Here is a 14,553-nt window from a genome sequence, read left to right as displayed (position 1 = left end):
TTATCCAAACCGTCCATTTGATGGTCCATGATGTAAATAGGTTTTTCCTAGGGCTGGCAATTTCACCCGAAAAAGCGGGGATCCGCCCCGCCCCGCCCCGTTTGGGGAGGGGATTCCCCGATTTCAAAGGGGAAGGGGAAGGGGAAGGGGATTATAAAAATTCCCCGCTAATCAATGCCATTTTTTTGTAAATTTTTAAGTGTTTTTTTTAAGGAAAACTACTAGAAACTATGTGGATCGGCTACAAGATTCCCCCAAACATAAACTTAGCTTGTCTTTTCCTTTTAATTAGCTTCTGAGAGCATTTTGGGAACTATAATAACCTTTTCACAGATGTTGAAATAATAAAGACAAGCTGAGAGCCTGAGACGCTGAGTGTATGCAATTATCAAAAAATCGTAGTGCCAACAAAATTGTAGGGTTGGATTGCAGGTTTTAATTTTCAACAAGAAAAATTTAGCTACTAGAAATTTGTTTCATGTCAGCACTAGACTGAATTGCAGTTAAAGAAATAAGTCATTTGTTGATTTTGTTCTCTTCTCCATTCTCATTTCTCATGCTCATCTGGGGGTTAACATGCTATACAGAATGAACTAATGAACATTATTTTGCGTGTGTGAGCGCCCACTTATGGACTTTTAAAGTTCATTGTGACTATTGAAATAGTTACTTTTTGCACATTGGCTGCCTGTTAATGAAGGTAATCCTGGTGCTCATTTCCTATTTATCATTCCATAATTTATGCAGAAAATTGCTGAAAGATGAGGTCCTGTTGTTATTTATGTTTGTTGTCTCATCCATGCATTTCTGATTTTGTCCATCTGTTTGTTGATCACATGAATAGAATCATAGCATTCATCACAATATTGTCTGTAATGGACGTAGAAGAAAGAAGCTCTGTTTGCTGGTTTGATTGGGTTCCAAAGAGGGGGCGGGGCGGGGATTTTGTCCCCGAAGGATGCGGGGAGGGGAAGGGGAAGGGGAAGGGGAAGGGGAAGGGGAAGGGGAAGGGGAAGGGGATTAGATATTCCCCGCGGGGAGGGGAGGGGGATTCCCCACCATCCCCGCAGAGGGGAAGGGGAAGGGGAGGGGGAAAATTCCCCGCAGAGGGGAAGGGGAAGGGGAAGGGGACCCCAACATCCGGCCCCGACCCGCCCCGTTGCCACCCCTAGTTTTTCCCCAAAAAACATTTCAATAGGATGATCATAGCCCAATGTTCTATATAGCCCTTTAGGTCTCCATAATATACCGTTCCTCTATAGATATGAGGGCTGGGAACTAGGGATCATCCTATGGAAATTATTTTTGGGCACGACCTATTTAAGCTGAAGCCCGTCAAATGGACGGTTTAGATCATCCTAGAGTGTTGGCTCGTGCAGTACTTTTCGAAAAATATTGGACTACACGGGCGTACACAATATAAAATCTAAAAAAACTCGAAGAAAGATAGTGCCTAAAATCAGTAGTCCGGTGGACTATGAAACCGGGTCAGGTTTTATACAACACTCATTCGACCTCTTCACTACCGACTCTCATTGGCTGTAGAGTATAGACAGAGCCAAAGAAAAACACCCCCAAACCCTAGAAAAACCTGAAAAACCAAACAGGGAGAGGAAAAAACCCCCAAAACCCCTGCACTCTTCGTTTTTAGGGAAGGAGAGGAGAAAATCTCCAATCCTCTCTACCTTTTTTCTAGGGTTACTTTTTTTTTCCCTCTTGTTTTATAGAATCCTGTAGAAGAAGAAGAAGATGTGGAACAACGGAGGAGCAGGTGTGGGATCTTCGACGCAGATGGCACCGCCGGGCACCGGAGGGTCGTCGATCCCTCCGCCGCCGGCGATGCAGCCGTCTTACAGCATCCCGCTCTCTCCGGCGGAGGCGGAGGCTCGTCTCGAAGAGAAAGCCCGCAAATGGATGCAGCTCAATTCCAAGCGCTATGGTGACAAGCGAAAGTTCGGATTCGTCGAGACTCAGAAAGAGGACATGCCCCCCGAGCACGTGCGCAAGATCATCAGGTTCCCTAATTTTACTATGCCTTTCAATTCCCTCTTTTGTTTTTACATGTTTTTTATGTATATGTTCTTCTGTAACGAAGACTTAGGGTTTGGTTAGCTGTTGACGATTCCCATATATTTGTTTATTGAAGTCTAAATCAAAATTGGTATATGTTAAACATCTAGGAACTGGGTTACACGATTGATTTTCAATTTTTGTTTATGGGTTGGGATTTATCTAATTTTTGTAGTACAGTAGTGGGTGTTGGCGGAGTTCCTAACTTTGTTTCAGTGAATTTGTGTGGGGCTAGAATCATCATCATCGAACATGGTGTGATAAGTAGAGGGAATTATAAGTGCGTAGAATTTGATGACAGCTCTTTAACTAGTTTCAGTTTACTATTGGAAATGCAAGAGGGCTATCTATACAACTCAACTCAACTAAACTAAGCCTTTGTCCCAAACTAGTTGGGTTCGGCTAATGAATCCTTTAGAAAATTTTCACGAAGAAGGTGAATGGATCTACCTCGCTCAAATTGGCTAAGTCTAATCCCGACACTAGTTGGGTTCGTCTACATGGATCATTTTCTTCCATTCTTTCCTATTCATGGTGCAAGAGGGTTATCTATGAATTCTTAAAATCTTGACATCTTCTCACTGTTTTAAAACGCGGCCAAAACAAAATCCTAGTCGACTCGGCATGACGTGGTCATAACTTGGGAGAGTCGGAAGGGATTTTGATTAACTCGGATAAGAATGTGGCCAAGGTAAAAGGGAGTCGACAGGGGAGTTTTGAAACTATGCATCTTCTAGGTCTTTTCAACAGGGGAGTTTTGAAACTATGCATCTTCTAGGTCTTTTCAATACGGGGAATTTTTTACTTTTTTTGTCGTTAATGAAAAATTGCTCCTTTCAGTTATGGCGTATCACCATGATTTTTACCGGCTAACTTGATTGTGTCATGTCAAATCAATGACTTGATTCCTTTTGGATGGTCTTGCTCTCTACATTTTGTCATTTTCTTGAAAATCACTTTTAGGTTCTGATGTACACTGTTTTCTTGTTTTGATTTTGACAGAGACCATGGAGATATGTCCTCAAAGAAATACCGTCACGACAAGCGTGTGTATCTTGGAGCCCTTAAATTTATTCCCCATGCGGTATACAAACTTCTTGAGAATATGCCAATGCCTTGGGAACAGGTAAGGGTTTAGGTTCTTGCAGTAAGAATTCACATTCTATGCGAAGCTTTATTTTTTACTGATATTTTTTTATTCATTATGCTATATCTACAATGGGCTGATTTGATATCTCTTATGTTACATTGTGAAAATTGTCTTGGTCATAGGTACGTGACGTTAAGATTCTATATCACATAACCGGAGCAATCACATTTGTCAATGAAATACCATGGGTAGTCGAACCCATATACTTAGCACAGGTATGTTGTTTTTCACCAGGCATGCCATTTGTTTCTCTATGAAATATCGTGTGCAAATTTATTAGTTGGTTGTGAATGATTTGCAAGATGGATCTTTACAGTGGGGTACGATGTGGATCATGATGCGAAGGGAAAAAAGGGATCGAAGGCACTTCAAAAGAATGCGTTTTCCACCTTTTGATGATGAAGAGCCTCCATTGGACTATGCGGACAATTTATTAGACGTAGATCCATTGGAGCCCATACAGCTAGAAATGGATGAAGAAGAAGATTCTGCTGTGTATCATTGGTTCTATGATCACAAACCACTTGTAAAAACAAAGCTCATTAATGGTCCTAGTTATAGGAGATGGCATTTGTCGCTTCCAATCATGGCAACACTTCACCGGCTTGCAGGACAGTTGCTTTCGGATTTAATTGACCGCAACTACTTCTACTTATTTGATATGGAGTCATTCTTCACTGCGAAAGCCCTGAACATGTGTGTACCTGGTAAGTCTTTCCTCATTATAGACTTACGTGCTTAAGCCATTAAAATGTCTCATTTGGTTGCTTCTAGAACATTATTGGCTCCTAATATTTTTGGAAAACCACATATATTTGGGATTAAAGGGATGTAGGCACTAAAGGCATTGTCACTTCCAGCCGTCTAGGCTAATGTATTATCTTTGAATGCATTGGGCTGGAAACGTCATTTTATTGAGTGTAGATTCATGTTGATGTTCTACTCAGGTGCATGTGTCACAATTTTTTTTTTTGTGTATTTTAATGCACTGAATTTTTCGTAGTTAATCACTTAATTGTACCCACTGTGCATCATTCCTTTTCTCACTCGTGTTAACCCATTGTAGGAGGCCCCAAGTTTGAGCCGTTGTATCGTGATATGGAGAAAGGTGACGAAGATTGGAATGAATTCAATGACATCAACAAACTTATTATCCGCTCGAAACCTAGGACGGAGTACCGAATTGCTTTTCCTCATCTTTACAACAATAGGCCCAGGAAAGTCAAACTTTGTGTCTATCACACTCCGATGATAATGTACATAAAAACCGAGGATCCTGATTTGCCTGCATTTTATTATGACCCTCTAATTGCCCCCATAACCTCTGCAAATAAGGTTGATCGACGAGAGAAGAAAGTTTACGAGGATGAAGATGATGATGATTTCACACTACCTGTGGGGGTAGATCCTCTTCTGCAGAGCACTCAACTTTATACTGATACTACAGCGGCAGGTATTTCACTTCTGTTTGCACCACGCCCATTCAACATGAGATCTGGTCGGATGCGAAGGGCCGAAGATATACCTCTTGTATCAGATTGGTACAAGGAGCACTGGTACGTTCCATTTGCCTCCATCTTTTTGTTGCCTAGATACATCTCATTTAATTCTATGTTTTTTTTTGTATTGTTTAATGTCGTGTATCTTGGACTCCTCTTGCAGCCTTCCATCATATCCTGTTAAAGTCCGTGTCAGCTACCAGAAATTATTAAAGTGTTTTGTGCTTAATGAGCTTCATCACAGACCTCCTAAGGCGCAGAAAAAGAAACACTTGTTCCGCTCTCTCCAAGCGACTAAGTTCTTTCAAACTACGGAACTGGATTGGGCAGAAGCGGGTCTTCAAGTTTGTAAGCAAGGGTACAACATGCTGAACTTGTTGATACATAGAAAAAATCTGAATTATCTTCACCTTGATTACAATTTTAATTTGAAGCCCGTGAAGACGCTCACTACGAAGGAGCGCAAGAAATCACGTTTCGGAAATGCTTTTCATCTGTGTCGTGAAATTTTGCGGCTCACTAAGCTTGTTGTGGATGCCAACATCCAGTTCCGCTTGGGAAACGTGGATGCATTCCAATTAGCAGATGGCTTACAGTATACATTTTCTCATGTTGGTCAATTGACTGGTATGTATCGTTACAAGTACCGACTTATGCGGCAAATTAGAATGTGTAAAGATTTGAAGCACTTAATTTATTACCGTTTCAATACTGGGCCTGTTGGGAAGGGACCTGGCTGTGGTTTCTGGGCACCGATGTGGAGGGTGTGGCTGTTTTTCCTCCGTGGAATTGTGCCTTTGCTGGAAAGGTGGTTGGGCAATTTACTTGCACGGCAGTTTGAAGGGCGCCATTCAAAAGGCGTTGCCAAGACTGTAACTAAGCAACGAGTTGAAAGCCATTTTGACTTGGAGCTTCGAGCCGCTGTCATGCATGATGTTCTTGATGCAATGCCAGGTGACGTTATATGAATATGACCTATCACTTTTTTCTATGTTCAGTGCAAATAAGTGATCTCTTCTTCTTCTTCTTCTTGTGGCCTATGGGTTTCCGTGGTTCACTTTATTTGCTATCCGTCCCTTCTTTATTTTGCATATCCTTGCTATACCGAAATTGTACGATTTTAACTATTTATCATTGGTTTTCAGAGGGCATCAAGCAGAACAAGGCTAGGACTATCTTGCAGCATCTTAGTGAAGCATGGCGCTGTTGGAAAGCAAACATTCCTTGGAAGGTACATTTTTGAGATATATGCTTTAGATGCTTAGGAATTCACTGTTACATTGCTATATCTTATTTTCCTTCACTGCGTTCTCATATTTAGGAATTCGCAGGTGCCTGGGCTGCCGGTCCCCATTGAGAACATGATTCTCCGTTATGTTAAGTCAAAAGCGGATTGGTGGACGAATGTTGCTCATTATAACCGTGAGCGTATTAGAAGGGGTGCAACGGTTGACAAGACAGTTTGTCGGAAGAATCTTGGAAGACTGACTCGTCTATGGTTAAAGGCCGAACAGGTGTGAATTTTTGTTACTTTCTTAGGTCAACTGCAACTATTGTTGATAGTTATTCCTTGGCATCACAAATATTATTGCCAAAAATAAGTCATGGCACCTTTGAGGGTATTTCTATTTTTCACTTCATTTTTTGCTATTTGGTGTTTATTTCCATCATCTATCTTTTCAGGAACGTCAACACAATTATTTGAAGGATGGTCCATATGTCACACCAGAAGAAGCTGTGGCTATTTATACCACTACTGTTCATTGGCTGGAATCAAGAAAATTCTCTCCCATTCCATTTCCACCGCTATCCTACAAACATGATACTAAACTTCTTATCCTCGCACTTGAGAGGTTGAAGGAGTCGTATAGCGTGGCGGTGAGACTAAACCAATTACAAAGGGAAGAGCTGGGTCTAATTGAACAAGCATATGACAATCCACATGAGGCATTGTCAAGGATTAAACGTCACCTGCTTACACAGCGTGCTTTTAAAGAAGTAAGTTTACTTGATGTTAAATGATTATGAGAGTTGCTTTCATTGTGGTTAATTTACAGATTTGAACTGACAATTAATGTTTAAAAAAAATAAAAAATCTAAGAGCTAATTCTTTGGCAGGTTGGCATTGAGTTCATGGATCTGTATAGTTATCTCATTCCTGTGTATGAGATTGAACCACTCGAGAAAATCACTGATGCGTATCTTGATCAATATTTATGGTATGAAGGCGACAAGCGCCATCTGTTTCCCAACTGGATTAAACCTGCGGATTCAGAACCACCCCCACTCCTAGTTTACAAGTGGTGTCAAGGTATAAACAATTTACAAGGTATCTGGGACACTAGTGATGGACAATGTGTTGTCATGCTTCAGACAAAGTTCGAGAAGTTCTTTGAAAAGATTGACCTGACAATGCTGAATAGGTACACACAATTTGAAGTTTGAACTTTAATGCTGAAGAAATTCATGAGATCTGCTTATAGTTGTTGAGTCTAGATATCTAAACTGTCCCTTTTTGCAGGCTTCTACGGTTGGTTCTCGACCACAACATTGCTGATTACGTCACTGCTAAAAATAATGTTGTGTTGTCATACAAAGATATGAGTCACACGAACTCATATGGTCTAATCCGTGGTCTCCAGTTTGCCTCCTTTGTTGTGCAATACTATGGATTGGTGTTGGATCTCTTGCTTCTCGGTTTGACTCGGGGGAGTGAAATTGCTGGCCCGCCTCAAATGCCTAATGAATTCATTACATATTGGGATGCCAAAGTAGAAACAAAGCATCCAATTCGGTTGTATTCTCGTTATATAGACAGAGTACACATATTGTTCCGCTTTACTCATGAAGAGGCACGGGACCTCATTCAGCGGTATCTTACAGAACATCCTGATCCGAACAATGAAAATATGGTTGGGTACAATAATAAGAAGTGTTGGCCAAGAGATGCGAGAATGAGGCTCATGAAACATGATGGTAAGCTTTACTTTCTATCCTTTTTTTTTTTCAGTGATTATAATTGAATGTCTTTCTTGACTTCTTATTGCTTTGCAGTCAACCTTGGCCGAAGTGTTTTCTGGGATATGAAGAACCGACTTCCTCGGAGCATCACAACATTGGAGTGGGAAAACAGCTTTGTTTCTGTTTACAGCAAGGACAACCCCAACTTGCTTTTCAGCATGTATGTATATTTCTCTAGATTGCTTTTCTTTCAATGGTTCATGGTATGGCAGATGAGCTTTTCCCAATTAGTGTAGTCTCTGTTGTATTAGTTTTAACTTTCAGTTCCGTTGGGCTGTTTTGGCTTTGGTTTGTGTTAACCGTGCTAGATTTTTGATTATACACAACTGAGTATGAACTCATAAGTACAAATTCAATATCTTTTTTTTTGAATGGTGATGAAAGCTTTATTAAAGCAAAACAAGAGGGAGATCAAGATGGTCCATTCGGAATATACAAAAGGGAATATAAAAGAAGGGAAATGATTTTAGCACTCCACTAGTTTGATATGTGGCGAAAGCTTAGTGTCTTTTAGTGTTTAATTGGCATTGTCAGAGCTTTTTGGGAACTGTAAATAACCGTTTGACACCCCTTTAAACACTAAAAGACAGGAAGCTTTCCCCACATATCAAACTTGTGGAGTGCTAAAATCATTTCCCTAAAAGAAACAACAAATTCAATATATTAGTTAAATATCTTAAAAACCAGAATAGATTTGGTTGCTGTTAAAGAATTCTGTATCGTCAAAGGTTATATCAGTAAATTGATATCTCATTAATATAAAAGTGATATATTAGTTCCAATTCCAAAGAATGTCAATCCTCAAATTCTTTCCTTACTCGAGGCCAATGAGACATAAAGAGCTTGGTATACATTACTAATTTTTCTGATGATGATTCTTCTTCTTTTTTTCCAAATGAGCTGATGATGTTTCTGTCATTGGATATTCTTTTATTCCTGTGTGACTAAAAACGCCAGTTTACTGAACTCTTCACACTACTGTTGTTTCTTTTCTTGTGCAATATTTTAGCTGCCATATTTCCTGAACCGGTTGACTCATTGCAATTTTGTTCTCCATAACCCCCCCCAAAAAAGATACAAAGTCCTGATTTTAATTTGAGTTTGTTTTACGGAACTTTCATGGCATGGTCTGGTTCAGTCTACTCTTATTGGCGGGACTAGGAACACTCCCTCGTTATTTGCTGGTCCAATTATGAAAGTGTTCAGATGCTTGAGAGTTCAATTCTGCATCTATTTTTTGTGCCTCTTCTACCATATGATAATATATTTGCTCTTGGCATCTAGGTGTGGATTTGAAGTGCGGATTTTGCCAAAGATAAGAATGACTCAAGAGGCATTCAGCAATACAAAGGATGGAGTTTGGAACTTGCAGAATGAACAGACCAAAGAGCGAACAGCAATAGCATTCTTACGCGTTGACGATGAACACATGAAGGTGTTTGAGAATCGTGTGAGACAAATTCTTATGTCCTCAGGGTCTACAACATTTACTAAGATAGTCAACAAGTGGAATACAGCTCTTATAGGTATTTTTTCGAATCTTTTTTCTTTGCTGGATAGGTTCTATATTTATGTGGACTTCTATGTACTATCTCATTGTATACCAAGAGTTACCACAATATGCTCAACATTTGCCTTTGACAGGTCTAATGACTTATTTTCGGGAAGCAACTGTACACACACAGGAGCTGCTAGATTTGCTTGTCAAATGTGAGAATAAAATTCAAACCCGTATCAAGATTGGGTTAAATTCAAAGATGCCAAGCAGGTAATTCTCTTCTTAGCTGAATGATTATATTTCAACTGACCATTCATAAACTCTTTTCTTATTATGTTTCTGAATTATTTTCTGCTCACCAGATTCCCTCCTGTCATTTTTTACACGCCAAAGGAAATTGGAGGACTTGGCATGTTATCTATGGGTCACATATTGATTCCACAGAGTGACCTCCGGTACAGCCAACAGACAGATGTTGGAGTAACACATTTTCGGAGTGGTATGAGTCATGAGGAGGATCAGCTCATTCCAAATCTTTATCGCTACATACAGGTTAAATTACAAATGCACTTTAACTTAATATCATTAATGCACTTTAACTTAGACGTGCTTGTTATTTATCCACTTTTTGTATAGCTTCCAAGCTATAACCATCCTTTCCTATTTTTCTACAGCCCTGGGAGAGTGAATTTATAGATTCACAACGTGTCTGGGCTGAATATGCATTGAAGAGGCAAGAAGCACAAGCACAAAACAGGCGCTTAACCCTTGAGGATCTTGAGGCAAGTTTCTTGATTATTGTACAAGAAACATTAGCTGTTTAACATCTATTTATATTTTAGATCTGGACATGGTATCTGCTATTTCTGTTATCATTTTTATTCCTCATTTAGTTCCACATTAGATTGCTCGAGTGGTTAGGATCATAGCAGATTTAGGATAATAGGAACCCCAACTTGTTCATTTACTGGTAATGATTGAGATGAGATTTTGGATGTGGCTGTGTTTATACATTCTCATGGGGCTTTGTTAAACTCTAATGGTTTACCTGGTTCTGTTGCAGGACTCCTGGGATAGGGGGATACCTCGAATCAATACTCTTTTCCAGAAAGACCGGCATACTCTAGCGTATGACAAAGGGTGGCGAGTGCGCACTGATTTTAAGCAATATCAAGTTCTGAAGCAAAACCCATTTTGGTGGACTCACCAGCGGCATGATGGCAAGCTGTGGAACTTGAACAATTACCGGACTGATGTCATCCAAGCGCTTGGTGGAGTTGAGGGAATTCTTGAACATACATTATTTAAAGGAACATAGTAAGATACTTATCTTCGCCATTTTTTTTGCTTTTCATATTATAATCTGTGATTGGAGAACCATCACTCGTATTAATATTAAGAATAGACAGGTCTTTAAATTGCTAAATAGTGGTCTCAAACCTTTCACTTGAAGGTTAAAATGTCATCTCCAAGATTAAATGATCCATTCGTTGTGTAAAATTTTACACTCAGAACCAGAAACTTGAATAATTTCAAATTCCTCTGCACTTGCATGCTGTCTTCTGATCCTGTTACTGACTCATGGCCTTCTGCTATTTCAGTTTTCCTACTTGGGAAGGTCTTTTCTGGGAGAAGGCATCTGGTTTTGAGGAGTCCATGAAGTATAAGAAATTGACTAATGCACAAAGATCTGGGCTCAATCAAATCCCTAACCGTAGATTTACGCTTTGGTGGTCTCCTACCATAAATCGTGCCAATGTTTATGTAGGTTTCCAAGTGCAATTAGACTTGACGGGGATATTCATGCACGGGAAAATTCCAACCTTGAAGATATCTTTGATCCAGATTTTCCGTGCTCATCTTTGGCAAAAGGTCCACGAGAGTGTTGTCATGGATCTCTGCCAGGTTTTGGACCAGGAGTTGGATGCTTTGGAAATTGAGACAGTGCAGAAAGAAACAATACATCCAAGGAAGAGTTACAAAATGAACAGCTCTTGTGCTGATATTCTTCTCTTTGCTGCTCATAGATGGCCAATGTCCAAACCCAGTCTGGTGGCCGAGTCAAAGGATGTATTTGATCAGAAAGCTAGCAATAAATATTGGATAGATGTGCAGCTTCGTTGGGGGGACTATGATTCTCATGATATAGAACGTTATACCAGGGCCAAATTTATGGATTACACAACAGATAACATGTCTATCTACCCCTCGCCAACTGGTATGCGTAATTTCGATTCACTCCTATGAATATATGGCTATCTCGCTTTTATTTTCTTTTCTTTTTTGTTTTCAAGTGTCAATGACATCTTGTTTCATATTCAGGGGTGATGATTGGGATCGATCTGGCCTATAACTTGCATTCTGCCTTTGGTAATTGGTTTCCAGGATCGAAACCCCTTCTTGCTCAAGCAATGAATAAGATCATGAAGGTAAGCTATGTAATCCATGATTTTTTATTTTTTATTTTTTGCACTTCATGTAGCCCAGTTTTTGACACTAAATTATATCTAATCGAAGCAGCTAATGATTTCATGTGTATGGGCAGTCGAATCCAGCTTTGTATGTTCTGAGGGAGCGGATAAGAAAAGGTTTGCAGCTGTATTCGTCTGAGCCTACAGAGCCATATTTGTCATCTCAGAACTATGGAGAGATCTTCAGTAATCAAATAATATGGTTTGTTGATGACACAAATGTGTACCGTGTTACAATTCACAAAACATTTGAAGGAAATCTCACTACAAAACCCATTAATGGTGCCATCTTTATATTCAACCCAAGAACAGGACAGCTATTTTTAAAGGTTCGTTTTACGACATTCAATTATTATTTTCCCATACCTATTGGGATCTTTAAAAAAAAAATTATTATTTTCCCTACCTATTGGGGCTTCACTGTTATGCCCGTATTTGACATAATTCCTGAGTTCTTGCAGGTCATCCACACTAGCGTCTGGGCTGGGCAAAAGCGTCTTGGCCAGCTCGCTAAGTGGAAAACGGCAGAAGAAGTAGCTGCTCTGGTCCGGTCATTGCCTGTTGAAGAGCAGCCAAAACAAATCATTGTGACTCGCAAAGGAATGCTTGATCCTTTAGAGGTCCATCTACTTGATTTCCCCAACATTGTAATCAAGGGAAGTGAGCTCCAGTTGCCATTCCAGGCTTGCTTGAAAATTGAGAAGTTTGGCGATTTGATTTTGAAGGCTACCGAGCCGCAAATGGTTCTTTTCAATATTTATGATGATTGGCTGAAGAGTATCTCATCCTATACTGCATTTTCTCGTCTCATATTGATCTTACGAGCACTCCATGTGAACAATGAGAAGGCAAAAATGTTACTGAAACCTGACAAGACAATAGTCACTGAACCACATCATATCTGGCCATCTCTCACTGATGATCAATGGATGAAGGTGATTTTACATGTCAACTCGTCTTCCTTTTTTCTTCCAGAATGTTACTACTAAGAGATTTATTAATATCTCGTTCATTACAGGTTGAAGTTGCATTGAGGGATCTTATACTCTCAGATTATGCCAAGAAGAACAATGTAAACACATCGGCGTTGACTCAGTCGGAAATTCGTGATATAATACTTGGGGCTGAGATAACTCCACCATCACAACAGAGGCAGCAGATTGCAGAGATTGAGAAACAGGTATGTGTTTGGCTGAGACAATATTTTTTGGTTTTCTTGTGGCTAATCATCATTCTTATGTCTTTTTTAGGCAAAAGAAGCGAGCCAGCTTACTGCAGTTACAACAAGGACAACAAATGTGCATGGTGATGAACTCATTGTCACCACGACAAGCCCTTACGAGCAGGCCGCTTTTGGCTCTAAAACTGATTGGCGTGTGAGAGCAATCTCAGCTACAAATTTGTATCTCCGAGTTAATCATATTTATGTGAACTCGGAGGACATCAAGGTACTGTGACTTGACCTCTTTTATTTCTTTTGATCTTTGAATGTCCTCAGATGGTTAATCTTGTAGCAATTCCTGATAACAGGAGACGGGTTACACGTACATCATGCCCAAGAACATTTTGAAGAAGTTTATTTGCGTAGCAGATCTTCGAACTCAGATTTCAGGGTACCTGTATGGCATAAGCCCTCCCGACAACCCTCAGGTTAAGGAAATCCGATGTATAGCCATGCCACCCCAATGGGGGACTCATCAGCAAGTCCATCTCCCTTCGGGCCTACCCGAGCACGATTTTTTGAATGACCTAGAGCCATTGGGATGGATGCATACACAACCAAACGAGCTTCCTCAGTTATCACCTCAGGTTTGTTTCATACAGAGCTTCTGTGGGTATTTCTGATAGGTCAAAGGAATTGTCAATTCTTTCTTATCTGAGTTCTGTTCTGTTTTCAGTTTAATTCTTACGCATGATGGATAGTTGATAATTTAGCTAGGGAGATGGAGCCCTAAATCTTTTTGGCTGCAATATTTGAGCCATCCATTAAGCACCACCCCTGTCATTTTCTCTTGTTTTGCAGGATCTCACAAGCCATGCCCGGATTCTCGAGAACAACAAGCAGTGGGATGGTGAGAAATGCATCATTCTAACGTGTAGTTTCACTCCAGGCTCATGCTCTTTGACTGCCTATAAGCTTACACCAACGGGTTATGAATGGGGGCGTGTCAATAAGGACACAGGAAGCAATCCACATGGTTACCTACCAACCCATTACGAGAAGGTTCAGATGCTTCTCAGTGACCGCTTCCTGGGGTTTTACATGGTAACACTACTATTTTTTCTTGAAACCCAGAAGTTAGAAAGAATTTATCTCCTTTCCTGGTACTCGTTTCTTCTTTATTCGCACTCTAGCCCATTGCAAAAGCCCTTGCTAAGTGGGCTTGTGCATTCTTATTCCTAAAGAAGTAACTTTGGGTCCTTTTCAGTGATTGCTACGATTAATTTCTAATTTGACCTTCTGTGGGGTTTTCAGATTCCAGACAACGGTCCATGGAATTACAATTTCATGGGAGTGAAGCATACAGTGAGCATGAAATACGGTGTAAAGCTTGGGACGCCTCGAGACTACTATCACGAGGACCACAGACCAACACATTTTCTCGAATTCAGTAACTTGGAGGAAGGTGAGACTGCGGAGGGAGATCGGGAGGACACGTTCACTTAAGCGAACCAATGGTTTGAACACGCCCACGAGCTGTTGGGTTGTGCTATTCATGGTTACATATGCTTGCACGTTTTCCCTGGAACTTGGACTCATGCGAAAGTTGCTGACAAAGATGCTGTTGTCTCTTGTATACTTGATCTGATTTTCTGCTTACATCGTGATATCGATCCTCCTGC

At 40.3% G+C, this 14,553-nt stretch overlaps 1 protein-coding gene across 1 annotated transcript; it reads left to right on the top strand.

Annotated features, from left to right (window-relative positions):
• The first annotated feature begins 1,530 nt into the window (after positions 1 to 1,530).
• LOC143860866 (pre-mRNA-processing-splicing factor 8A) lies at positions 1,531 to 14,390 on the top strand. Its single transcript, XM_077371710.1, has 26 exons — positions 1,531 to 2,015; positions 3,073 to 3,196; positions 3,343 to 3,435; positions 3,537 to 3,927; positions 4,287 to 4,776; positions 4,883 to 5,673; positions 5,865 to 5,950; positions 6,051 to 6,233; positions 6,403 to 6,717; positions 6,838 to 7,142; positions 7,241 to 7,695; positions 7,774 to 7,900; positions 9,025 to 9,266; positions 9,385 to 9,508; positions 9,601 to 9,790; positions 9,913 to 10,020; positions 10,302 to 10,555; positions 10,840 to 11,456; positions 11,561 to 11,667; positions 11,784 to 12,038; positions 12,171 to 12,644; positions 12,728 to 12,889; positions 12,960 to 13,157; positions 13,240 to 13,518; positions 13,733 to 13,975; positions 14,186 to 14,390. The coding sequence occupies exons 1-26, from the start codon at positions 1,750 to 1,752 to the stop codon at positions 14,375 to 14,377; spliced, it is 7,071 nt and encodes a 2,356-aa protein (XP_077227825.1). The 5' UTR covers positions 1,531 to 1,749; the 3' UTR covers positions 14,378 to 14,390.
• Positions 14,391 to 14,553: the final 163 nt, after the last annotated feature.

The sequence above is a fragment of the Tasmannia lanceolata genome, unplaced genomic scaffold, assembly GCF_043159265.1.
Source record: "Tasmannia lanceolata isolate RefF3 unplaced genomic scaffold, GAP_Taslan_0.1 ptg000037l, whole genome shotgun sequence".
Classification (NCBI taxonomy): Eukaryota; Viridiplantae; Streptophyta; class Magnoliopsida; order Canellales; family Winteraceae; genus Tasmannia; species Tasmannia lanceolata.
Note: the sequence above shows the minus strand (reverse complement) of the source record. Positions and strands in the feature narration are given on the sequence as shown.